We start from the raw sequence: 26,631 nt of genomic DNA on the forward strand, positions 1-26,631 counted from the left end.
GGAGATAAGGAATTCATGGAAAACCTGGCCATGTCAGAGTCACAACAGGAGTGCAATATGTAATGGACATCATCACATTTAGGAACTTCCAGGAAAAGACTCACATCCTTTCACTTCAGTCAGTTCAAACCATTAGGAAGGCATATGGTATAGGTCATATATGACTGTATAACTTCTGAATGAATGTGGGGCGGGGGTTGCTTGTTTTTAGTTTTGGCTGAGATCTGCAGGTTTGTGTCTGACTCTTACACCTTGTTTGGGCCTTTGGATTGGAACAACTATTGACCAGTTGCAAATACACCCTTTTGGGAGAAGGTGATAGAGGCTGTGGTGGAGTAGCTGCACATTATTGGAGGACACAGATTATCTAGGCCACAGAACCGAGGTGCTCTTGGTCGTCTTGATGGATGACCTCTGCAGAGAGTATGACCTTGCTCCTGCTTCTTGATCTCTCAAGAGCATTTGATACCATCAACCAAGGTATTCTCCTGGAACAACTCCAGGGAATGGGAATTGGAGGCATCATATTACAGTGGTACCTTGGTTCTCAAACTTAATCCATTCCAGAAGTCTGTTCCAAAACCAAAGCGTTCCAAACCAAGGCACGCTTTCCCATAGAAAGTAATGCAAAATGGATTAATCCGTTCCAGACTTTTAAAAAGAACCCCTAAAACAGCAATTTAACATGAATTTTACTATCTCATGAGACCATTAATCCATAAAATGAAAGCAATAAACAATGTACTGCAGTCACACAATCAATCAATCAATCAATCAATCAGTAGCTGAACCAGATTCCACACAGTCACAAAAACAAAACAAAAAAGCTGCAAAAATAAAAATGCAAAATAAATGACAAAAACAGACAGACCTCAGCGTAACACCCAAAATAGAAGTGTGGCACTCAAATCAGAAGTGTAACACTCAAAACAGAGCACGTTTGGCTTCCAAAAAATGTTTGCAAACTGGAACACTTACTTCCGGGTTTGCAGTGTTTGGGTTCCAAGTTGTTTGAGTACCAAGGTGTTTGAGAATCAAGGTACCACTGTACAGTGGTTCTGATCCTACCTTTGGGACCGAGTTCAGAGAGTAGCATTGGGAGATAGCACTGGCTATCTTATCTCCATTGCTATTTAACATCTACATGAAGTCACTGTGAGCGGTCATTAGGAGTTTTAGTGTGAGGTGCCATCAGCATGCTGATGACACTCAGCTATACTTCTTAATAACATCTGAATCAGGAGAGACCATGCAGTTCCTGGGCTACTGCATGGACACAGTGGTGAGATGGATGAGGGAGAATAAGCTGAACTTGAATCTTGGCAATGTGGAGGCACTGTGGGTGAGTAGTTCCTGGGTCTGAGAAATTGGCCAATGGCCTACCTTCGATGGGGTTGCACTCCCCCCTTAACAAGAGGTAAGGGGGTGGCAGGATCTACAGTCTTGGTCTCCGAGGAATGAATCACCTATTGCTGTTGCTATAGTGCCACTGGCAGTTGCAGCATACTCACTGGAAGCTGGATCTTCCTCCACAGTGGCCTCTCTAGGAGGCACTGCTGGTCTCCTTCCACCCTGCTCCCAATGTTGCTATTTATCTCACCCTTGTTCCTGATGTAGATCTTTACTCCCTCTTCTTCCCTGGTGATGGGAGGGGGCCAGCATTTTGTGATTTGCCTCAGGTGCCAAAATGACTTGGGCTGGCCTTGAAGCAGCAGGTTCACAGTTTGGGGATGCTTCTAGATCCAGCTCTGTCACTGGAGGCTCAGACAGCCACAGTGGCTAGAAGTGACTTTTACCAAGTGCAGCTGGTTCAACGGCGACGGCCATTCCTGGACCAGGAAAGCCTTGCCACAGTAGTTCAATCGCTGGTAACTTCAAGACTGGACTACTGCAATGTGGTCTATGTGGGGGCTTCCCTCACACTTGATCCTGAAGCTGCAGCTAGTGCAGATGTTTATAAAGTTTGTAAGAGTTTTAATATTTTTAGTCTTTTATTGTGGTTTTAACCTTTTTATGCTTTAAATTACAGCTGTATAATTTTTAGTTACAATTTCATTGTTTTATTCTTTTTGTAAACCACTGAGGTTTTTTCTACAAGCAAGCAGTATACAAATATAAATAAATAAAACAAAGGGAAGCTTTGTAACACATGGTTTGCAATATATTTCCTCCTAGTCCATTCATACATCTTTAATGTGATTAGATGCTGAATGATACATCATTTACTTTATACCAGAACTAATATTCTCTTCCTGCATTTGCTTGCTTTAATGATGTCTCTTGCAAGTGCAATACAAATATTGGTGGCTTGTAATACTACTCTGAAATATGATACAAGAAGTCTGGCTTCCAAAGTTCTTCTCTAAGTATTACAAAATATGGTCTGGAGAATAATATACATCCAGCTTCCTGCCGACTCCCTTACCCACTTGCAGCTTCAGAAATGGTGGAATGGAAACAGGAAGCGGGTCCCTCTCCATTCTTCCCTGGTTCCTGACTAACGGCCATAGCAGCAAGTCAAGCATAACAGAAAGAGTGAAGAGGGAGATACACTCCTGTCACTCTTGCTTCAAGACCCCTCTTCTTTCACCATTGTAGGAGCACCAAACCTAGTTAGTGGGCAAATGGGAGACGGCTTGCAAACAGATGGCAAATTCATGGGAAGAAGGAAGGGAATTAAGGGGCTCACTGGGCTGGGGAAAACTGTTGCATTCCTGAAAATATAATTAGGGATATGAGTGATGGAGTCTGTTGATCAAGCTTGAGTTTTTTTCCAGTTTTGAGGGAAACTGTTCCATATTCCAAGCCCAGTTTATTTATTTATTTCACTACATTTATACAGTATATCACATGACTGCAATAAAATCTCTAAGCAGTTTGCAAAATTCCAAGGACAATATTCTTCATTACTGATGTGTTTAATTCTCTCTCTTTGTGTGTTAACTTTTAGTAGAGTCTCTTATTTGGTGTAAAGGAACCTGAAGCAACATATATTTTGAAGATATAGGAGATCCATTAATGGACATTTTGCTTCTCACCTGAACCCTTTACAATTCACAGGTCTTTTGAATTTGGGGTCAGCAAATAAATTTGCTGGAATGAGGAATACAGGATTGGGATATGAGAACTCTACAGTTCCACTGATGTAGACGTTTGTTGTTATCAAAGCAAACTAACTGCTGAATACTTTTACAATTTAAATAACAAGCCAATCAATACAAAGTTTGTATTAAAATAATTTTGTTGCTTCATGGAAAAAAAGAATGATTTAAGGTTTTGGTCTCTTTCTCTCTTTAAGGTGTTGAGTTTATCTTCTGAAGCTTGCAAGAAAGTAACTTTTAATGTCCCTCATAAACTAAAGGCAGGGGCATTTGTTGGCCAAGGTGAGAATCCAAGAATGTGTTATTGCTGTTGTTGTCAAATATGTACTATTTGAAAACCAAAAATATATAGGGAAATTAAAATTTAACCCGAGTTGTTTCCAGATTCTGGAGTTCAAATTCCAAGGTTACCTAAATTATCCTACATATTATGAGAATTGTACAGATCTGGAGAACAATAGGCTATAGGGAGTGCCATCAACAGATAAGCAATTTGTGGCCAGGGCAGCGTGGACTCCTCTGCCTGTATATCATAAATTTGATTTGGCACTAAATATAGTTTTAGACACCTTTGTTTGGAATTACGTCCTTGTGAACTACTTTTCCTCCTCATTTCAACTAGTCCTTTAAATTTATATTTTCCTACAGTAAACATGAAACAGTGTCTTAATCATTCTGAAATTATTTACTCAAACAATCCCAATTTCACAATTCAAGAAGATGGCTCATTGTATACAACAAGGGATGTTTCCCTGACTTCCCATGAAATCATCATCACCATATTCCTTAAAAGCAATCATGAACAGGAACAAAAGAAGATACATATTAGTTTGCTCACACATTCAAAAAAGGTAAACATATCTGATTTGCATCAATATATCTTATCCTGCTTTTTTCTGCTATTTTCATTTCTTCCTCATCTTTTAGTGCTGCTGTTTTACTTTGAAGGACAATTTACATGGCTCTGTGATCAGAATCTGAATGTGTATTGTTGGAATCTTCTCCCAAATTACTGCTAAATATTCCACTAAAAACAGAACTGATAAAACACAGATAAAAATAGAAAGTTATAACCTTGATCAATGACATAATACAAATTCAACTTGGAAGAAAAAACAGAATTTAATGGACATAGCGCAAGGACAAAAATATTAGATTTGCTTTGCGTGACATAAGAATGCTACTATTCCCTTATGCTACAATTATCCTAGAATCCAGGAAGTCTTATTAACTGTTAAAATGTTTGTAATACTAGCAGAGAGATAGATACAGAGGGACTGAAAAATAAAGTGATGCAACACATAGGGTGGCATCCAACTTCATCAGAGGAGACCCATTGAAATCAATGGATTTAGGTGCCTTCAGTATGACTTGGCTGAATACTGCTCATGATTGCTATTGTTGTTTGCTTAGTTATCTCTCCCGTTCTTCCAGGTCCCAATAGCAAAGGCAAGACATTTACGAGATACTTTTCTTAGACGAACTAAACGGAGATGGGCTCCTGTCCCAACTATTTTAATGGAAAACTCACTTGGACCTTATCCAATGCAAATTCAACAGGTATGTTTTAAATTCCCCTCTTCATTTTTACTTTTCAAATTATCAGTCAAGGATCTTTGAGCAGCTTGGCATATGTTATAAGTGATCAGTAAGAGAATTTCAATCAATAGAAACTATGAATTTAAAAAAGCAGCCTTCAGATACACAGCATACTCTCTGACCCCCAATTCTTGCTAGGCAGCCAAGAACTTTACTGTTAACCCATCATTTGTGTCTATAAATGATTGCCCCATCTGGTAAACTCATCTGTCTGCTGAAATTGTTTGTTGCATCACTGTTGCTGATATATACATTGCTGCAGAAATCTGGGATTAGGGAAACCAGTTTGTCTCTGCTCATATCTTTTGAAGAAGCTTGTAATTGCAATGTAATTATCTAAAGTCAGCTATTTAACACCAGAGATGGAAATCCATTTAAATGCTTCAGCTTTTGCCTGGAAGTACGGAGGAAACAACAGCTTGGGTCTGATGGGAGTTCAATACAAGGCTTTTACATTTGTAAGCAACTAGCTATGTGGAACAGCCTAATCATATGAATTCTCCCTACTCTCACCAGGAACATGGTAAGCAAGTCACAAGCATTTTAGACTTTGCATGGAGCTACTATCACATGAAACATTTATTTCCTGTGTCCATAATATTTGAATTGATGTGTAAATATTTTGTTTTTGCATCTTGGGATTGCTCACGGATTCTGAATAAATAGACAAGAAAACAAGATTTTGTTAATTATTATTTCTTTTTCAAATTGGTTTGCATTTACACAGCTGCTTTCCGACACATCCCTAACATACGATATCAGATACTCCATAAGTGGTCATGGTGTTGACAAGCCACCATTTAATTATTTCTACATAGAGGAGGACACTGGAAATCTATTTGTTACCTGTCCAATCGATCGGGAAGAGTACCCAGAATTTCAGGTATGGGTTTCAGACTTCTGTTTATTTACGATAAGTAACAATTGGACAGATCCATGGTATTTCTTTTACTAAAGGTTTCTCTGAACAGGGCCCCTGACATCTGATGGGAGGGCATTCCACAGGGAGGGAGTGTAGTGTCCTCAAGGTAAAGAATTAAAAATGAATGAACAGATGCAACAAATATCTGTTGCAGCTGTCTGTATGTTACTTATTTGACAGGTAACTGCATGATTGAGAGAAACACACGGGGAATTGAGTTTCCACTACAGAGAAGCTGGTTTTGGTAGCCTCAAAATGTTTACATTAGTCCTCAGTTCTTCAATAGAAGGTGAGAGGGATTTGGTTGGTGAGCAACATGTAGAATCATCAGCAGGCCATGCACAGCATCAACTTGCCAATCAGAGCCAGATGTTCCTGTGCATGTAAATAGGTGGGGGGAGAAGACTGATTTACTGGCTGCTAGCAGTACCAAGGCACTCAAGGAAACCTGAGAAGGCATTTGTGGATTTTCTTACAGATGAAAGATAGCAACCACCCTACCCTCACCCCAGCCTATTATCTTCCTTTACTTCACAGCTTTCTGATAACACTTGCCCACTCATACTAGTGAAACAGTTCAGGAAAAGGTGAACAGGCAAGCAGACACAAAGAACATGATGCTTTAACCAGGCATTTGACTGACTAGATGTCTTCTCTCCTAAACTGTTGTTCTGGGCTGCTGTGTTGATACTTTGTCATTGGTTGTATTGTGGTTTTATTTTATTATTTCAATGAAAATTCTACTTCCTATAACCATTCAGTAAAGAGGAGACTGCAATCATAATAAATAAATAAATACTAACACTCAAGGTGCTCTGCCAATTGATGGGGATATATATGAAAACTTGTCCACAAAGATGGATTATAGTTCAGCCAGCAAAAAAATGCTTGCCCCACCTTCCCTTCACTGTTCCCATGTGGCCTTTCCCATATCTCCTTCTTCCTTCATCTCTCCTTTCCATGGCCCAAATGGCTGTGCCTAGTCCCTTATTTGTTTCCTTGCCTCAGGCCCCTGTTCCAACACACAATTGCCTTGCACAAGTCCTTCTTTCCCAGGCCATTCAATGGACTACTTTATTTGACCATTGCTTCCTCTGTACTTTACTTTGTATGACGCACAACTCCTTTGTACCTCCTTCACATGGCTCTTGGACTCTGTCCATTTCCTCTTATGCCACTTTACCTCATGTCCCTGCCTCCTTTCTCTCTTCTTCTTAGTCCAACTCGACTGTAGCCTATCTTTATGTCTGTTTTTAAATGCATATACTCCGGGAGATCATGGAGACACAATGTCCCATGCTTTTCTGGATGTACAGGTGGACTGCTCACCACAAAGGCGACACATAGCATATAACAGCCTATTCATCTTGGCAGATTTCTGTTAGAAACTTGGACTGAAATAATTGTATCCTGATTTGTTAAAAATATTTTTTTTTCTGCTTCAGATCAACTAGCAAATAAAATTTGTTTGTTTGTTTGCTCTCTTTTATACAGTTGATTTGCTATGCAATGACAGCAGATGGATATACACCAGAGATACCGCTTGTGCATATAATTAGAATAGAAGATGATAATGATAATGCCCCAGTGTTTGAGCAGGACGTTTATACTTTTCTTGTCTTTGAAAACTGTGGAATTGGTAATATTAAAAATCTTTTCTTTTTTAAATAAATCATGTTTAGACAGCAATATTTTAAAGTACTAATTAAAAACTGAGGTGCTGTGAATTGTTATGTAAGTTCCATATCATTTTTATTTGCTATAATTCTGAGCTTATATCTGAGTTCAGACAAATAATAATCTACATATAGCCCTATACAAGGCTTCTGATTCTGGTTAGAGTAATCATGTGACAGCCCCCATCCTCAGTCACACGGGGATGAGAGGCCTACCTCCATCTTCATAGCCATCATTTTTGTTACTCTACATAGGAGCCAACTCCTAGGGGCTGGGGTGTGTGTCTTTGCTCCCCCAGTAAAATATTTGAGGGGGTCAGGGGCCCCTAAGGTTTATGGGTATTGCCATCCAAATGGCTTCCATGCAACGTATCATGTGAAATGATTATGCAGGGCAAAATTCATTCAAGTTGGCACCCCCTGTTGTTCTCCATGAGTTAGAGGGCAAATTGTGTGAAATGGGGAGCCTTCTATACTTGTGGAGCCTCCCCATGCATTTTAAAATACTGATTTTCCAGGTGTCTACAAGCCCTACAAATACAGTAGGTTCCTTGCTTCCCACAATTGCTCTCTAACTGATGAGAATGATGATGAGTAAGCATGACACTGGTAAAGTCATCTCCAGAATGTACCTGTCCCCCCAATGAGTTGTTGCTATAACCAGCAGGAGAACTTCGGTTTCTCATCAAAGAAAGGGTGGTGAACCACTGTTCAACAATGCAGTCCTAAAATAACGAACTTCACTATTTATGCAGTAGGAAGTCCCCAACAGCGGGGGAAACCAATCTGTTTCAAATAAGAATATAGAAAGATGCATAGACAGATATATCTGTTTCGTTGATCAAATGTTAAGAACGGTTATATTTCTCTACAGATGTTTTAAAATAGGTATACTTAGGTATACAAAAGTGATTTTTTAAAAAAGCATTCTGACATATATACCTGGATTTACATGCTTAGGTTAAGTGAAAAATCACCACATCTAAATAATTATTTTAAAACTATCTTATGAAGGAAAGCTGGAAATTTAAAGATGATGTCTTGTACATGCAGGGACGCTAGTTGGACAAGTGACTGCAACAGACAATGATGAGCCATACACCCTACATACTGAAGTGAAATACAGAATTGTGTCCCAGGATCTTCAAAGTTATCAGAATTTAAGGGTATTTGCTATAAATCCAGATTCAGGTTCTATTACGGTGGTAACATCACATCTGGACAGAGAGGTAAATTTCCTGTGCACCTAGCTTTCATTCACATGCCAAAACTCTATCAAGAAGGGCAACTTGGAGCTTTTTAGAGGGAAGGTAGATTATAAGTGAAATAAATTGGTACATCGCCATGCAATTGTTGTTTAGGATCAGAATGTGAAGTCATTCTTGCTCCCTCTTTAAAAAAATGTGGAGATGTGTTTGATGTTGCAAACAGATCATTTAAAGCATATATTTCTCAAATGCTATTTTGTAGGCCCAAACAATGCCAAGCTGTTTTTTTTTCAATGCAGCATCCATCATCTTGGCTAATATTATACAAACGTGTAACTATCTGAAGAACTGCGCAGTCCCATGGTCTCTGGTTTTCCTTTTCATAAAATCTTGTGATTTCAATCAGAACAGGGAAATTATGTTTATATATTCTTTTTAATGCAGACAACACCAGAGTATAAGCTACAAATTGAAGCAAGAGATATGGGAGGCCAGGAATTCGGTCTGTGCACTACAGCACAAGTTATAATTACAGTTGGAGATGTAAATGACAATGCTCCACAATTAGAACAAAATGTGGTAAGTTTGTTATTGTTAAAATTCAACAGTGCTTTAAAAAACGTGGGGACCTCCTGAGCAGCCAGCATTTCCTATGGTATAAATGTAATCATAATAAATGTTAAATTGAGGAGAAATAGAATTATTTGCATTTTAGCTATAGAGAATTCTATCAGGATGGAACACGTATTTACAGAATCATTGCCCAGACTATTCTATTTCTCTGAATCCTTCAAAAGTACAGCTTTGTTATAGTGCAATCCTACAGATATCTGCCCAGAAGCATGGCCTATTAAATTCAGTTGGGCTTACTCACTGGTACATGAATATAGGATTGCAGCCCAAGTCCCAAAGTAGCAAAAGTATGTGTCTATCAGATTCTACTCTGTTAGATGCATGAAGGGTTAACCTCAGTTTGCAGCTATATAGACATGTGGGTAAAAAAGAAGAGGTGGGAGTGGAATGCTATTACCATGTGTGGCCAGGAGGCCTCTAAAACAAGAGATATGTGTGTCCTATTACTATGGTAACTAAAATACAAATGCAAACAAGACATAGATGCAAACAAATTCCCATCCTAGGGGTAAAGTATCAAGAGTGGATGTGGTCTAATCTCCAAAGATAATGAACAGGAAAAGCAAAATGAATAATACTGTATATGTAAACACCAAGGGACAATCACATCCTGTAGTGAGCTAGCCATTCCCATTTGCGGCTCAGTTTGTCTGGTAGTGTCAGATCTGCACAAGGCTTGAAACTCTGCAGCTTCACCACTGGAGTTAAAATATTTTATTGTTGCCTTTGGAAAATCATTTCACTGTTCTAGAAGTGTTTATTAATTGCTTATTTGAAAACTTCATTTCAGTATGAAGTGAAAATATATGAAAACGAAGAAAATATAGAAATATTGTGCATTCCTGTAAGAGATAATGATGAACCTGGGACTCCTTCATGGTTGGCTGTATTCACAATTATAAAAGGAAATGAAGATAATGTTTTTTCTATGAATATTGATCAAGAGAGGAATGTCGGGTGTTTACTCGCTTTAAAGGTAAATGCAGATGGGGAAAAATTACCTATGGTACAAAGGTATATTACTAATGGGAATCATCTAGAGTTTTTTTGGAAATTATTTGATGGTATGCAACATAATTTTAAGCCCTGAAAGGCTGTTCTTGAAATGTTATATTTGTAACTATTTTCCAAGGGTTCCCAAGCTTGAAATGTTCCTCTAAAGGAAATTTATCCATGGTTTATGCAATTTGGGGGAAATAAGCAAGTATGAGGAAAAGGAAGGGTGGCAAAAAACTTAACGAAATTGCAAAATACCAATTGATAACCATTGTGTGGAATACAAAAGGTGCCATTCCACTAATGGAAGGAATCCACTATACCAACAGGGAGGCAATTTTTGAAGACTCCCTATGCAGCCCACATCCCCTTAATCTACTCTACAAGGTCCCTGGCCAGAGAAATCACCCAAACTTTTTCCCCTCTCCCTGTTCTGCTTATGCATGTCTTCTGTCAGCAGAGTGACACCCATTGGATTCCACTCATTATTTTTACCATATTTGTTCAAAGTTTATAACAGCAACCCAGTAATAAATATTGTGTTAGTTTTAACAGAAATGTGCTTGTTTCCAGGGACTGGACCATGAAACTTCCAAGGAGAGAAGATTAGAAATTGTTGTCAATAATGAAGCACCTTATATCCTAGCACCAAATTCAAGAGCCCCATCAAGAAACCCCACCACAATTGTCATTGAAGTTATGGATGTGGATGAGGGGCCAACATTTGCCAGTGAATATATTATAACTTTAAGGGAATCTTTCCCAAAAGGAACAGTGGTTGGAATCTATCAAGCATATGACCCAGAAACTGGAGATAGCACAGGCATAAGGTACACTTTTAATTATAACACAGTAATCTGGTTTATAGATTGTGGTTAAAAACGGGGAACAATTATAACTGGTTTATATTATCACATTGTACTAATGGTATACAACCCTCCTAAAATGTTCTCAATAGTTACGGAATAATAAATGACCCATGCAACTGGATCACCATTGATGAAACAGGACAGCTGATAACCACTACAATTTTAGACAGAGATATATTAAATGAGGAATACAGTCAATGCATTGTAACAGTCTCTGCAACTGACCAAAGTGAGTAACAAATGCTTGTAAACTGCTGATTACGCTATCTACACATTTGCAGTAGTATTTTGTATCTTACTTTTTAACCACAATTTAAGATACAAAGTATTTTGTATCTTACTTTTAAACCACAAACTCCATCTTCTGTTGCTGAACTGAATTCCTAGTTTGTTGCCCTGTTGCCACAGAAATAAGTCTAAAAGCCAGCTTTAATCCATGAGAGAGAGAGAGAGAGAGAGAAATTCTTATAATTGTCTATATTTGGGGCAGAACTTTTTTCCACTACTACATATTTGCACAGATTAGCTGAAGCCTGCTACTGTGTCAGTGTGTGACTATTTACAGCATTAAATCATGAAAAACTTCCATTTTCCAGGTGGTAAAACAGGTCAAGGGAAAATTGTGATAAACATCATGGATGAGAATGACAATTTCCCAGTGATTACGACAAAGAATTACACCATGTGTAAGGACAAAACACCAATTTGTATTACGGCCTTTGATGCCGATCTACCTCCTTACACTGGACCTTTCCATTTTGAAATAGAGAATCGAATGGGCTTAACATGGAGGTTAACACCGAATGATGGTATGTACATGGTTTTCCCTGTCCCACTTCTGCAATAATAACTGTAGCTAACAGAACAAATAATGTAAAAATGTTCATCATTTCACAATTTGTTTTACAGATGAATCAGCATTGCTTTCACCCGTGGAAGATATTGACTATGGCTATTATATAATACCTGTTAGGATATATGATAATGAAGGTAACAGTGGAATAAGTGAAATAACAGTTCACTACTGTGACTGTGACATTCCAAGTAATTGTTCTGAACGCAGCACAGTTGCTGCTCTGGAGAATGGGGCAATCCCTGTAGATCGCGTTCCATATCAAGCAGAATCTGCTTTTGGTCCCTGGGGCATTGCTGCAACCGTCCTTGGATCAGTATTATCACTGTGTAAGTATATCTCTCTCTTATAGATGATATACAAAATGAGCCATTAACTCCAGTCTGTTACAAAACTGCTTCTCCCTTGACTCTTCCTTGGAGTTCTAAATGTTCACTTAAGGTGGCTTAGTCCCATGTTTGTGTATATAGGTATGTTAAATGGAAAATGCACATAGCAATTGGCTACTGTGCACATTCACCAGGTGTCATGGAAAATGTGCACATGTCCATAAAGATGGACTTCTGCACATTTCCCGGTCAATTTGTACAATCCACAACAAGCTTTGGGCATTGTGCATGTATCAGCTACATTAGGTATGTTCTCTGGCCAATATGCATTATCTCCAACAGGCTTTGCAAAACGTGCATATCTCAATTGCATTCTGTACATATATGCTGACTGTTTGCTGTTTGGGAGAACTAGGCCTCTTTTCCAGAGCTATCAAATCTTCCAAAGGAAGAAAAGGGAGGGGGGGAATGCCCTGAATCGAAAAATTATGCTAAAGACACAGATAAACATAATGAGAACAAGAACAAAACAAACCAATAACCTCCTCCTGCTCCCCCAAAAGCATTTAAAAGGCTATAGGATGTTAATCAGCCAAAGGCTTAGTTGAAGAGGAACATCTTCACCTGGTGCCCAGCGATGTATGATGAAGGTACCAGCGGAACATCCCTGGAGAGAGCATTTCACAAATGGGGGGGGGCACCCTTTACTTTGATTATTGTATTTACTTCCCCAGCCCCCCACTTTCTGAGGTACATGCCGGCCTCTGATGCTATTTGCTTTATAGAAAATATGTAACAATTTACTTATTAAATTCAGTTCCCTTCATGCATGACTTTGAATCACATAATTAAAAACTAAAGCTCAGAATATGTGTATTTCTTTCTACAGCGGGGATGATGGTACCCTGTGGTTACTGGCTCCATAAAAGAAATTCCAATACTGAAGAAGCGCCTGGAGAAGCACCTGCAGAAGCGTCTAATAATGCAGCTTTTGAGAACTTAATGATGTCAAACACAGAGGCACCAGGTGAAGAAATGACAGTAAGTAACATTTTTTGGCTAAAAGTTATGAAGTTCCGTACTGCATTTGCTTTCTAAAAAGTGGGGTGTGGGTGGGTGGGTGCGCACTAAATATTAGAGTTGCTGTGTTACTATAAAAGGGGGAAAACATGCTTGCAATGTTTTATCTTTTTAGTATGTGTACTTTTGAGCTAACTCCTGCACTGTGGGTGTGAGAGAGCGTGTGAGTGAGAGACAGAGAAAGGTGGGGATTAGTAAGAAGACTGCTGAGCACCCAAAAAATTCCAAAACATAAGGTGGTATTCAACTAAGTTTTATTCGGAATATACACATGGAAATTAATGAACATGGCTACGTTTCTGGGTTCAGAAAAGATTGGGATTCATTTTCCTGGGTTTGGAGGTCAAGTTAAGCCAACTCTACTTGCCAAATAAGATGGTGGGCAGTAAGTTAGCTGCAGCACTTTATCATGGTTATAAGAGGACCTGGCCTGGTGCTGCAAAATGTATTTCTGGATCCTGGAATGGCATGCAGGCAAAAGAGTTGCTGAGTTGTGGAGATGGTAAGGTCCACAAGTTACTGCTTTGAGTTGGTATGGGATATGTATACATAATGGGGAAAATAGTTGGTTTGGGTTCAGGCCCTGTTTTTCCGAGAATTCAGGAATCTTATCTCCCTAACTATAGATGGTAAAAAGAAACTGCTGCTTCTTTTACAAAATTCTGCTGTTATCTTTCTTTTCAGGTTCTAAATATACTTCCAGTGAGCACACTGAATACAGCTGTAAGCATGGGCACAGTTGCAGAGAAAACTGGAAAGCAGCAAAGTTTGGAAGTGATAAAAGGAGAAGGCCATAACCCACCGGAATTGGTCAAAGGTGGAGGAAATAAACTGGCAGCATCTTTACATGACATCAGAGGGCAAAGCAAACCAGAATTAGTCAAAGGAGGAGGAAAACTCTTGGCATCATCTTTACATGATATTACAGGGCATCGCAAACCAGAATTAGTCAAAGGCGGAGGAAATATCATGGCAGCATCTTTACATGATATTAGAGGGCATCGCAAACCAGAATTAGTAAAAGGCGGAGGAACTCTAATGGCAGCATCTTTACATGATATCAGAGGGTATCGCAAACCAGAATTATTCAAAGGTGGAGGAAATCACTTGACAGCATCTTTACACAATATCAAACAACCCATACGGAGTTCCTCCAGAGATTTGTGCTCACAATGGCAGGAATTTACCAATCCTCATTTAGCTAAAGTAAGCATACTGAAACAGATTTCCCATGGTTTATGTTTGGATTAATGTTAAGACTATCCACCGTAGTGTGATATATTTCAGTTAAGTAGCTACAGTTAGTTCATATTCTGGATTTTAATATTGGCTGTAGTTCTCTAGTTATTTGATACACTTAGGCTGTTTTACTGGAAAGATCCATGTTGTTCGTGCTTGTGAGGTGTTTGTGTGGCCCACAATTATTAATTTATTTCCAAAAAAGAATCGAAGGTCACTCACAGCATAGCATACCGTTAATACAATAAAAGCTAAAAATTCAGTTATAATACTAAATAGCATAAAGCAGTGAGATAAAACATAATCCATAAAGATCACAGCAGAAAACAAGTCAATACCATCAATAAATGCCTCATACAAGCAGTATAAAATAGTATCAATCACTTATTAAGCAAGACAACATAGCCCAAAGAGTGGGGAAAACCAGACCACCTTCCTTTGGGATGGTGTTTCAGAGCTTTGGTGCAACTACTGAGAAAGTCCTACCTATTCAAATGCTTCCATTATTTGAATGCAGAGCCTAATGCTGATGCTCAAGGTATCCCACAGTGCGATGTGGAGGCTAATAAAAGGTAAAAAATGTAAGGGTAAAGGACCCCTGGATGGTTAAGTCCAGTAAAAGGCGACCGTGGGGTAAAGAACTCATCTCGCTTTCAGGCTGAGGGAGCCGGTGTTTGTCCACAGACAGCTTTCTGGGTCACTTGGCCAGCATGACTAAACCGCTTCTGGCACAATGGAACACCGTGACATAAACCAGAGCGCACAGAAACACCGTTTACCTTCCTGCCACAGCAGTACCTATTTCTCTACTTGTACTGGCGTGCTTTCGAACTGCTAGGTTGGCAGGAGCTGGGACAGAGCAACGGGAGCTAATGCAATCTTAGGTTGCATTTATAGCAGCACAGTGCTCGGAACACAAGATGAAAGAGTTCCATTCTGGTCTGCACTAGTCAGGCCAAATGTGAAGTCCTCTGTCTAGTTCTTGCCATCAAATTTTTTAAAGGAAATTGAGAAACGAAAGCAAGCCCACAGATCCTGTCCTGGCAAGGAAGGGGGTATTTTGTTCACTGCCCAGGCATTCTGTTGAATGAAGGGTGACATAAAAGCACAATAAATATTAATAAATAGGCGGCTAGAAAATCCCTTTCAACCCAGTGATTCTATCCTGTGTAGTATGGGATAGATTGACACAAGAAGCTGATCATTGCCTTGAATAAACAGTATGCAAACTGCATTGTTATGCTTTATAGAAAGGGACTTAAATAGTATGAATCATATACATGAATTACATTCTTCTTTGTATGCAGGAACCAGTTAGAAGCTCTGATTTATGTTTAGGTGCATTTAAGAAAATGGTTAACGTGTACTTTCTTTGTATGCAGAAGGTGTTTTTGTGCGAACAGGAGGAAGAACGTAAACGTGTCGGCGAATATGTACATTCATATAAATATGAAGGGAAAGGATCGCTGGTTGGTTCCCTAAGCTCCTGTACTGGCGAGTCATCATCAGAAGAACTTGAGTTTTTAAATGAGCCAGAGCCTGCTTTTAAGACATTGGTTGAAGCCTTTGTAATGAAGAAGCATGCTTCCATTGGTTCTGAAACCCACCTGCACAATTCTACAGGAAGCTATGTGCTAACTTCCACAGTTGGAGGCAGCAATGCTTCTGAATACCAGCTACTGGAAACCACAGGACAGAAGAGTGCTCTTGTGCCCAGAACGTGCTTGCTGGTTTCCCAAAGGCAACTTGTTGGCCACTGTGAGAACAGGATGCTGGAGCAGATGGGCCATTGGCCTGATCAAGCAGGCTCATCTTATCTTCTTAACTCCATTGAAATGAATTAATGTCCTTGTACCCTCCCAGTTCATCCCAATAGGTTTTGAGCAGGAAAGCATGGCCTACTGTAGGCTGTCGCCATTTACATTGTCTCTCCCCCCCCCCATTTTTTATTTAAGTAGGCTCTAAAAGAGTTGATTTAGTGGGGTTTTAAAAAATAATAATTGAGATTCTGAAATTTGACCTAACTGTACAAAACAGTTTTAAGCTCAGGTGCTTAATTTTACATTTTTAACAAAATGTAGTTTCGTTCTTATCTTTAAAAACACCCTTTGGAAACAGTAACATTCTATTTTTTCAATTTCAATATTATCTGTCACATGTCTGATAAATAGAAAATATTACTTGGTTTAGCTTCTCTTTTCAAAGACTTCTGGTAATAACTATGAAATGCTACTGGTGTGCATGTTAAAGTATTTTCTTAGTTTCTTACTTATATTAATTGCTTATTTATATTCTTTTAATTTCTTACATATCATCTGTGTACTGGGTTCTGAACTAAGGTTCTGAACTAATCCAGCACATAGTTGCCTAGGAAGTCCAACTGAAATCAACACAACTCATGTGCATAACAATGTACTGGATACAACCTTTAGATTTTATAGCCTGAACTGTGGAAATAAGATTAAATTGGAAAGCAGCACTAGTCCACTAGCAAATAAATGCCATTAAAAGCCCTCCATACTTTATCTCTGTCCACACAGCAGTTGTAAGCATATAGGTTCTCCATTTATTTTTCTGTAGCTCCTCCTGCAATGAAATAAAAAATAAAGCCCTCATGCCATGTGTGTATGAGAGCAAGCATGTGCAAACGTCACATGCTATTTGCCTTTCAGATCCTTTTTCACTCTTGCCTCTGGCTTCTGTCCACCCAGCAGAGCTGATCAATATGTTGAAACTGCATATTGATTAGATTATATGGCTTGGGGCAAGTGCTTGAAGAATCATAGCAAAAACAAGGACTACTGATATGTCTAAAAATTTCCTGGTGCTATATTTGGTATCCTGCCCACAAGGTAATTGAACTTGAGCATAAAATGAAGATCAGCTAACCAAGCAAAAAACTAAATTTCAGATGCATTACGTATTTTCTAACACACACACACAACATGGTAAACAGTGAGGTCAAGAGGCCATGAAATCAAATTCAAAAAGTTTTGAATGCAAAGCTCAGGTCAGTGAATGCATCAGTCTTTGCCAACCTTGTGTTTTCCAGATCTTTTGGGCTACTACTAGTTCCCATCATTCCCAAACAACACTGATGGGAATCATAGTCAAAACATCTGGAGGACACCAAGTTGGCAAAGAGAAGTATGCAAGACTGGCATGGCAACCTTTCAGAAATAATCTTTCTTAATATTCCAATATTCTCAATTTTATCTAAGCTTTACCAAAATGCATTAAGGCTGTTACCATACACTTATTCCAGAGATCAGTGCTGTTCTGGATCGAAATTAAAGAGAGTTATTGATATTTCATCAACAAGGTTACTTTTGAGAACTGCCCGGTCACTAGCCTTTTCAGACCTTTAACCTAAACATGCATTTGGAGGCCCATTTCTTAATTTTATACAGTGTATTTATTTGGTGATGGTAGTGCTGCTGTTGTGACCCAGCAGTGAGTCCTGACCCACTGGATGAAGACAAATGGCCTAGTTGAATATATATATTTCTTCCTTGCTGATTATTTTAAATATCTGATAAAGTTTTGTTCTTTCAAAAATAAACTGGCATTTAAACAGGAGCTGTTTTGTATGCTAAAAATATTAATATACTTCTGTATAATAGTCACATCATAAATTAATGTTGTACAGTATGACTGAAAGTGACCTGTTATGATTGTAAGCTGCTTGCGATAATGGGAAATGCTGACAGCAGAATATGACAAAGTTTCTTCTCATGACACTTCTGCAGTGAGAAGGAATTAGAACACTGCCCTGCAGCCTCTAGGAACATAACTCAGAACTGTGCCTCCCATACCGGAAATACTACCCTGACAGGGTAAAGTGTAGCTCCCAGATGCCTTGAGAGATGTTTAAGGCATTGTCTGCACACTTTTACATGTAATTTATTAATTGCCCAAACATCATCCCTAACAGACATGCATGCAAACACAGCAGTCTTCTTCAACTGTACTACATTGGGCTGCTTTCATGTTGCTGAAATTGAGGTTTTTCCTGCTGGACCAATTATCTGCTTTGACAGTGCTGATGGTTTTGGAGAGCAGAAAAAGCTGATGACTAGAATAAGAGCTGTTCAGTGCTGTAGGCAAAATTCCTACCCAGCTATAGTTACAGCAGATAAAACCCTAAAAATATGGTGTAGATTTCCATGTCCCTAATCCAGATGGGTGATTTGTGTGCAGAAAACATGATTTTGTTCAACTGTTTCCTTGTTTTAACGACCAAAGAAAACAGCTATTTGGACTAATATAGCTAAGTAGACCATTAAAAACTCTGCCTGTTTTGCATCTTTACAAAATTGTGCTTATTTGTGATGACAGCCTATAAAAGGCAGGGAAATGTAGTAATATAGCCCCAATCTGTGGCAAAATAGTTGATCGTAAAAGCAGCTGGTATCCTTTTGCTGTGATAAAAAGGGTGCCTGTGTGCTGATCTTCTGCTATAAGAATATATTGTTTTATATATTAAAGCTTTCATGTTTTAAAATGAGGCCTAGTTCTCTAAAACTGTGTAGATAAGGACACATTTGGGGGAGATGTGTCATGTGAATTAATCCTCTTCTATTCACAAAAGGGTCTGGTATGTAGAAAACAAAGGAGTAAAGCAGGCACCCCCAAACTTGGCCCTCCAGATGTTTTGGGACTACAACTCCCATCATCCCTAGCTAACAGGACCAGTGGTCAGGGATGATGGGAATTGTAGTCCCAAAACATCTGGAGGGCCGAGTTTGGGGATGCCTGGAGTAAAGGTTCTAGCTGCCCCTTGCAGAGAGGGAGAGGGGAGGGGAGAGGGGCGGATTGTGGTGGAGCCAAGCTGACAGTCCTGCCATCACATTCCGTGCTGCTACTGTTTTTCTTATGATGGTACAGCTGTTTGGGGAATTTTTGTGTAGGAAAGAACATTCAGTCATGTGGGCCCCTACTGTCAATCTGAAGAGATGCAGTCTTCATACATAGGTTCACCAGCCCATCTGCTCTCTGTGACAACTAGGCCCATGACTGCCTTTTATTAATGCCAAGCTTTGTTGAGAATACAAGACTAGTCAGAGAAGGGAAAGGTAAAGCATATAAATGAGATTACATAAAACACGTCAGAGCTTATTCAGCACCTTTTACACATACACCTAAGGTTTCCAGGTGAGCAGCTATCTAAATGTCCCTGTTGTCACCCAAACAATTAACATAGCAACCATAGTGAGAAACCACCACAGTGTTGGACAGTCATTATAGTATGTAGTCACCTCTTTCTTCTCATGCTTGTATATTACTCATCATCCAAAGTGTTTATAACCTAATAAGAACCCTTAAAGAGAGATAAATTTGGAAGGTAATGGTTTACCAAAGGCCATCAAGTGCACTTCCTAGCCAAGTCAGGATTTATTATGGGGTTTTCCACATTCAAACCCAACAAGTCAGCCACCACAGCACACAAGCTTTTCCTGTAACACCCTCTCCTCCCCAGGCATCATGGCTGCAGAAACTGCTATGTGATAGCTGCCATTTATGATTGGCCATGCCTTATAGGTTGCATTGTACGGACTTTTAGGCTGCAAGTCAATATCCTCTTTCCTGTCAATACGTTCTGTTGACTCAATGTCCGAGTTGAAACATACAGGATTGCACTGTTAGTCTCTTCCATCATTGTAAATGTGAGAATATAAGACAGATAATTATCAGTGATTTCTGAGATGCCTATAACATGTATTCTCAATTTATTGTTTTAGGAGAACAATTATGAAAGAGATTTACTTTTTAAGCACTGACTGTGGTTACAGAGAAATTGCAACAATACTTTGAAAAAAATGTATACAATCGAAAGACTTACAAGCTACTGGAAAAACATTGCAATAAAATATTGTTAAAGACACTTTGTTATATATCTCAATGACAACAGCACCATGTACGCAGGCAGAATTGGATACAACATTTACACAAATTTTATTCAGGTAGTAATTCTTCTATGTTCTTAGCAGTGACTCCTATGTGATATCATAAATTAGCTTTGAAAACCCCAATTTCAAAAGCAGTTTGCCATGTGGAATGGGTGGCTTCTCTCTGAGGGAAAAACCCTTGGGCTCACAAAACCACAACCCTGAGCCAGCAAATAATTGTTTAAAATAAGGAACAATTATTGCTGCAGTGGCTGAAGCTCCTCATAAGATCATAAGAAGAATGTTGTTGGGTTAGGCTAAAGGCCTATCTAGTCCAGCATCCTGTTCTTATGGTGGCCAACCAGATGCCTATAGGAAGCAGGCAGGACCCAAGTGCAGGTCTTCCCTTGCAATAACCCTGCCTCTGCCCTTTGCTGGCTACCCCACAGTTATGACATTGCATCCATGCCCAATATAATAGTGCTCAGGCAACACTATGCATACTCCGAAGCTTCCCACCCATACCACATTTGCATTAATAACAGGTAGTTGACTGGTACTTAATAATAGGATTGAAAATAATAGCACAACAGATCATAGATTGTTCTGCAGATACATTAGTGCAACTCCTTTCTAGTGCAACTATTCCTATATGGAATGTGAATCCTATGTGGTTCATCAGGACAGGAAAAAAGAATGTGCTATAAAATCACTGTGCCAATTCCATGGTCTATTCGGTCATGGAGTCTAAAGTATGAATAATAACTGAATAGCACATTATGGTTATTATGGGTAATTATTCTCAAAACAAAATACAAGTTGTGTGTCATCTACATGGATGGGATAACCATAAATAAAAAGAGAAATAAATAGTGGTGCAAATCTCTTAGGCAGGACTTTATTTATTTGTACATTGTTTATTCGGTTTTCATTTTGTATATGGGTCTACCTTCTAAATAAAAGGGAATCTTTCAACAATATCCCCACAAAAGAGAAAGCTCAATTCAGAAATAAAAAACAAGCATATAAGTACTGTACCAGTTTTGAGTATGGTAAGCATTCTAAATTCTTGTTTAAATGGCAGTAAAAGAACACAAACAAAATATGTACTGAACACGGAAGAAATTATAAATAGTGTTATATATATATATATATATAACAGCAAACAGACCTCAGAATCAATAGTAACACTAAAAACATATAAACACCTGCACGTACATGGAGGCTGAAAACTTTAGTCATTGTATCTTCAGTGAGCAGTATATATTCAGATAAATTAACAATCATAGATATTTTTAAAATAAAAAGTAAGTAATGTAGAATAACAATATTGGAAGTATCACGCCTTACCTATTTCACATGCATCCAATATAATTTGAAAACCTGCTTCTCTTGGTCTAGTCTGAGTCTAGTATTGAATAAAAAAGATGATTTAGTTAAAAACACACACAAACACACCTGCACCACCTCCCGCCGTGTCTTCCAAAGCATGTTCATTTATTCATTAACATTTTACTTCATACTTTTCATTTTCATGCCTTGATATATGGAAGTTGATACCTATGGCAGCTTTACCAGCAATATACAAAATGCCATTAAAATGCTACAAACATAATACTCTATGCACACACACGGCTGTGCCCTTGGTTGCTAAACTCATCAACCCCCTTCCAGGTTCTGAATCACCCCCTGCTTCCTTCTCCTGCTTCCCACAGCAACTGTGTTCCTTCCCCCTGCTGCTGCCCAAGTGGAAAGTGAGAAAGCTTGCATTTTGCAAGCCCACCCCACACTGAACCTTTCAACACCAGGCATCAATTGGAAGGATCAGTGCAGGGGAGCTGAGACCTTCTGCTTAGCACCTTGTGCTGTTCCTGACACTATGGATCCTGAGTCTGGCTGGCTGCCACTTTGTCCTTTTCCACCTTGTTCCACTATGGATCATGAGGCTGGCCAATGCTTATGGGCATCTTTTTTCTTCCCATGCCACTCCTCATACTACTAACTGGTGCTAACTGGTGGCCAGCTGCAGAGGATGAGGGCAGTCAGTAGTGGTACCAGCCTGCTTGAGGATCTGGATCCTGGGGGCAGGGCCGCTGACCCTGGAAAGTGGAGGAGTCAGCAGCTGCATATTCTTGCTGCCCCTCTGCAGCTCCCCATGGCTGGCCATCCACTGCTTCTTGTCACACACACTGTAGTTTGCATCGCCATCCTTTACCAGCTATGCAAACTACTGCATAATGGTGGGAAAGTGCAAATACACACATACACACAGAGAGTTCCCAACAGAACTATAAGAGGGTCAAATACTTTCCTCTATAATCCCTATAATCCTTTGATAATCAATAGTATTTGTCTCATTGCCACGGTTAATTCCCACTGTATGTGTTAACATGAACCTCTTATGGTACCGTAACTCCAATTTAACTCAGATCTGGATAATCTTATTTGGGTGAAATAAGGGACGCGGGTGGCGCTGTGGGTTAAAGCCTCAGCACCTAGGGCTTGCCGATAGAAAGGTCGGTGGTTCGAATCCCCGCGGCGGGGTGCGCTCCCGTTGTTCTGTCCCAGCGTCTGCCAACCTAGCAGTTCGAAAGCACTCTCGGGTGCAAGTAGATAAATAGGGACCGCTTACTAGCGGGAAGGTAAACGGCGTTTCCGTGTGTGGCTCTGGCTCGCCAGAGCAGCGTTGTCACGCTGGCCACGTGACCCGGAAGTGTCTTCGGACAGCGCTGGCCCCCGGCCTCTTTGAGTGAGATGGGCGCACAACCCTAGAATCTGTCAAGACTGGCCCGTATGGGCAGGGGTACCTTTACCTTTACCTTAGCCCTCCTTAGATGGCCCTACAGGTTTGCATTATTGGCCATCCTGTTCCAACAAGGCTGTGATGATATGGAATAGGCAACATCTATTTTAAATATGGACCTGCCCCAACTGGGGGAATATGGCACCTCTCATTGTATTAGCATTACTGTCAATTCAAAATTCTGGGTGGTGGGCAACCTTATTGTAGTTGAAAATTACATTCCTTCAGAGGAAAGAGGTCAGGGGCTATATAGATCAGAGACTATGCACCCTTTTTCTCTCCATCCATCTATCTCCTCCCTCTCTCACACATAGGCTTTTCCAAACCCTACTGGCCAGCCTCCCTACCTCCCTTTGGGGTTCTCTTCCACTCACCCTTAATCTTTCTCTCATTAATTCACTGTGCGCTCTCTCTCTCTCTCTCTCTCTCACACACACACACACAAACCTGCCTCCCTCTGGGTCCTCCAGCCTCTGCTTAGTTCCTTCCTCTCTTCTATTCATTATTTCATCTATTCATTTATTCTTTCTCATACACATATTGCTCCTTTAGTCACTCTCTCTCTCTCTCTCTCACACACACACACACATTCACACCAACACTGGATAGTCTCATTGTGAAATACAATTTGAACTGTCCTGTTGTGCAAAATATGACACCTATTGTATGCTAAAGACTGCAATGTCAGAGGATCGCCTGAAAAGTTTCTCCCCCTGTCATAGTAGCTGGTATTTCACAACCCAGGAATCTGACAATTTATGATTGCTCAGTGATAGCTACTTTCTTCTGCAGCAACTGGTTTGCCTTTCCATGCAATCAAGAAAAAAACAATAAGTATACTTGTATTAACAGAAGTAAACAGTGGTGGTTGGTTAATTAGTAATCTAAAAAAGTGAGCTGTGGTATAGAATATAGGCAGAATCCCTTAAATACGTTTCCAGATTACAGTATAACATACACTTCTCCATACCATTCAGAATGCATGCTTGTGCAACAGTTCCCAAATGCTAAAACGTTTCCTAATAAATCAGGTGGTGTTCTGCCACCCCGAAAGGTGCTTCTCTGTGGGTACCCACATTTTTCTTTATTGTGTTTCTTTCGCCTCACTAAAAAAGATCCCGTCTGTACTGGATAAAATGTTTTAAAGGCCCTATGCTCGTCTGTTATGAGAGTAATCCTGTTTAGTACTACTCAATCCATGTTTACAAATAATTCTGTTATTAATAACAGAAAACGAGCCAGGCGCAGACGTGCATGCTCTCTGCTCAGCAACCTGTGCCCCATGAGAGAAAAGAGGGCGCGGCTGCAGGACGTCGCTTTGGCCTGCGAAAGCAGAGAGAGAGGAATAGACGCACTGAAAGCGGGTCGGGTCTAGAAAAGCGAAACTAGACTTCGTAGGGACTTTTCCCCTGTTCAGAATGAGGTGTTTGTTTTTAAAGACAGCTATCTGAACTCCTGATCTGAGTGTGGGCGAGGGCGCCTGCCTCTGCAGGGTCTCCCCTGGTGGGAGGCTCTGCTGGTTTCCCAGACGCCCATGGAAGCAGCCCGGGCTTGCCTGGAGAGGCGGCCCTGGACGTCCAAGGCAACCTGAAGACAGAGGCCGTGACGTCGCGGCCCGCCTCGCACCTTTGCCCTGCCTGCGCGCGAGTCTCGCTCTCCGGGCAGAGTCAGTGGCGAAGCAGCTCTGAACTGCGTGTGTTAATCCTCCGCGCATCTCCTATCTGCCCAGCAGCGGGGCGGGGTCGGGGCCAACCAGGGTGTCTCCCGCTCCACTCCCTGGCCGAGTAGAAAGAAAGAAGGCGGGGCGGGGCGAAGGGAGGGAGGGAGGAGGGAGAGAGAGAAAAGGAAATCTAATTAAAGGTGCTCGCTCAGAAGAGCCGCTGAGGTAAACTCACCTCCCTTCGCCTCGCCCCACACCCTCGCTCGGAGGCAAATCCTCCAGCGGACGGGAGGAGACTTGAGTTAACAGAAGAAGGACAAAAAAAAAAATCAAAAAAATCACCCGAGTAGGAGAAAACAACCGTCTCCGCCTCTCTGCTGATCCACTATCTCTGCCGCCACCACCCTTGCAGCTCCTGCTGTGGAGACAGGCGGGTCGCCTCAGACTCACCTGGTCGCTCGTCCAGCGCGGGCGCGCCGCCGTTTCCGCCGGTCTCTTTTTCCCGCCGAGCCCACCTTAACTCGCGCGCGCGCGCGCGACCCCAATCCGGCTGCAGCATGGCCCCGCTAGCGAGAGCGCGGCGCAGGGGGGGCTGGTGGACGGACGCCGGCCTCCGGGTCTTCGTCGGCCTCCTGGTGAGTAGCAGTAGTAGTAGGAGTCGCGCCTTGTGGAGAGGGAGAAGGGAGGCAGAGGGTGGGCTGAAGGGAGAGAAGTGCGGGAAGTCTGGGCGGCGGCGGCGGCGACAGGTAACGGCGCCGAAGTGGGAACTTGCGGGGCGAAGTTCGCTGGGTTCGGCCTGGCGGACGTGCCGCGGGGCTCTTGGGCGGGAGGCGCTGCTGTGGCGGGGAGGGGGAGGGGGCAGCGCCCACCTGGATTTTCCAGGGACGCCTCTTTGGAAGAAACAAAAAGCCGGACTCTTTATGCTATTTGCGCACACCGAAAAGTAATTTTTCGTTCTTAGGCTTTCGAAACCGGCTCGAAGTTGGGAGAAGCTTCGCCTCCCCAGATTCCGACTCGCATATTCGCAGAGAGAGAGAGAGAAAACGGGGGGGGGGGTTCTTGTAGGAGTTGCGAAACTCTGAAGTTTTTAAAAGTGGGAATGGGGAGACTTCATTGTGCTGTGGCGAGGAGAGAAAATGCATGGACTCCTTTAAAAAAGGAGAGACGCGTTTACTCGGAAGTGAGCTCAGCTTTTTTCCAAGTAGCTTTTTTTTCACACGGTGACTTCAGGGGCGTTCAGGGTGGAAGTTTCGTCCTGGAATTTGCTGTGGGGTTTTTTTGGGGGGTGGGGGGTGGGGAGAGTTAGGATCCGGTGGAATATACCGTGGGACTGGCTTTAAAAAATCGGCGACGCGCCTTGGCTAAGTGGCGTTTGTGTGCTCTGCGGGTTTCGCCCTGCCCTTATTAACTCGTGCCTTTGATCTGCCTTAGTCTTCCCCGGGATGGTTCCCACTTTGAAAAGGAATTGACGGCATGCTTTTGTTATACCTGTGAGATGGTTAATCTCTGTGCTTACATATCAGTATTAGACTTGGGACTATATTTGCCTGGAAGAGGTCCTGAAGTGGGGGCAAAACTCTCTAGAGGCACAGGAAATTCAGTACCTCTTCTTCCTACATTTCTCTACTGTATTTGAAACGGATTATTTGGGAGGAGGCGACTTTTAGGTTGCTTTTTTATTATGTATTTTGTGTTTTCATATTGTGATTTTATGTTGTAACTGCCCTGAGACCTGCAGGTATAGGACGGTATACAGATTTCATAAAAAATTAAAA

At 40.9% G+C, this 26,631-nt stretch overlaps 2 protein-coding genes and 1 long non-coding RNA gene across 4 annotated transcripts in view; 2 read left to right on the forward strand and 1 right to left on the reverse strand.

Annotated features, from left to right (window-relative positions):
* Positions 1-24,943, reverse strand: part of LOC310682652 — a 73,270-nt gene extending 48,327 nt beyond the window's left edge. Inside the window, exons 1-2 of the long non-coding RNA XR_014514067.1 lie at positions 24,823-24,943; positions 21,744-21,801 (exon numbers count right to left, since the gene is read on the reverse strand). This is a non-coding gene — a long non-coding RNA (uncharacterized lncRNA). The remainder of the gene's footprint in view (positions 1-21,743; positions 21,802-24,822) is intronic.
* Positions 1,731-18,810, forward strand: LOC310682043 (desmocollin-1-like; the record flags this gene model as incomplete). The annotated part of the gene is made up of 16 exons (XM_083450288.1): positions 1,731-1,961; positions 3,299-3,383; positions 3,750-3,952; positions 4,536-4,661; positions 5,428-5,583; positions 7,117-7,261; positions 8,352-8,527; positions 8,951-9,085; positions 9,930-10,115; positions 10,709-10,965; positions 11,094-11,233; positions 11,601-11,813; positions 11,914-12,186; positions 13,076-13,227; positions 13,951-14,472; positions 15,888-18,810. The coding sequence occupies 16 exons, from the start codon at positions 1,731-1,733 to the stop codon at positions 16,347-16,349; spliced, it is 3,462 nt and encodes a 1,153-aa protein (XP_083306414.1). The 3' UTR covers positions 16,350-18,810.
* Positions 24,944-25,356: 413 nt separating the features above from the next.
* The window catches only part of LOC310682621 (desmocollin-1-like), a 28,495-nt gene continuing 27,220 nt past the window's right edge, over positions 25,357-26,631 (forward strand). For both annotated transcript variants that reach the window (XM_083451606.1, XM_083451605.1), the window contains exon 1: positions 25,357-25,491. In XM_083451606.1, coding sequence (XP_083307732.1) covers positions 25,414-25,491 — 78 coding nt within the window. In that variant the 5' untranslated portion in view covers positions 25,357-25,413. The remainder of the gene's footprint in view (positions 25,492-26,631) is intronic.

Source organism: Podarcis tiliguerta, assembly GCF_965153285.1.
Source record: "Podarcis tiliguerta genome assembly, chromosome: 7".
In the NCBI taxonomy this organism is placed as follows: Eukaryota; Metazoa; Chordata; class Lepidosauria; order Squamata; family Lacertidae; genus Podarcis; species Podarcis tiliguerta.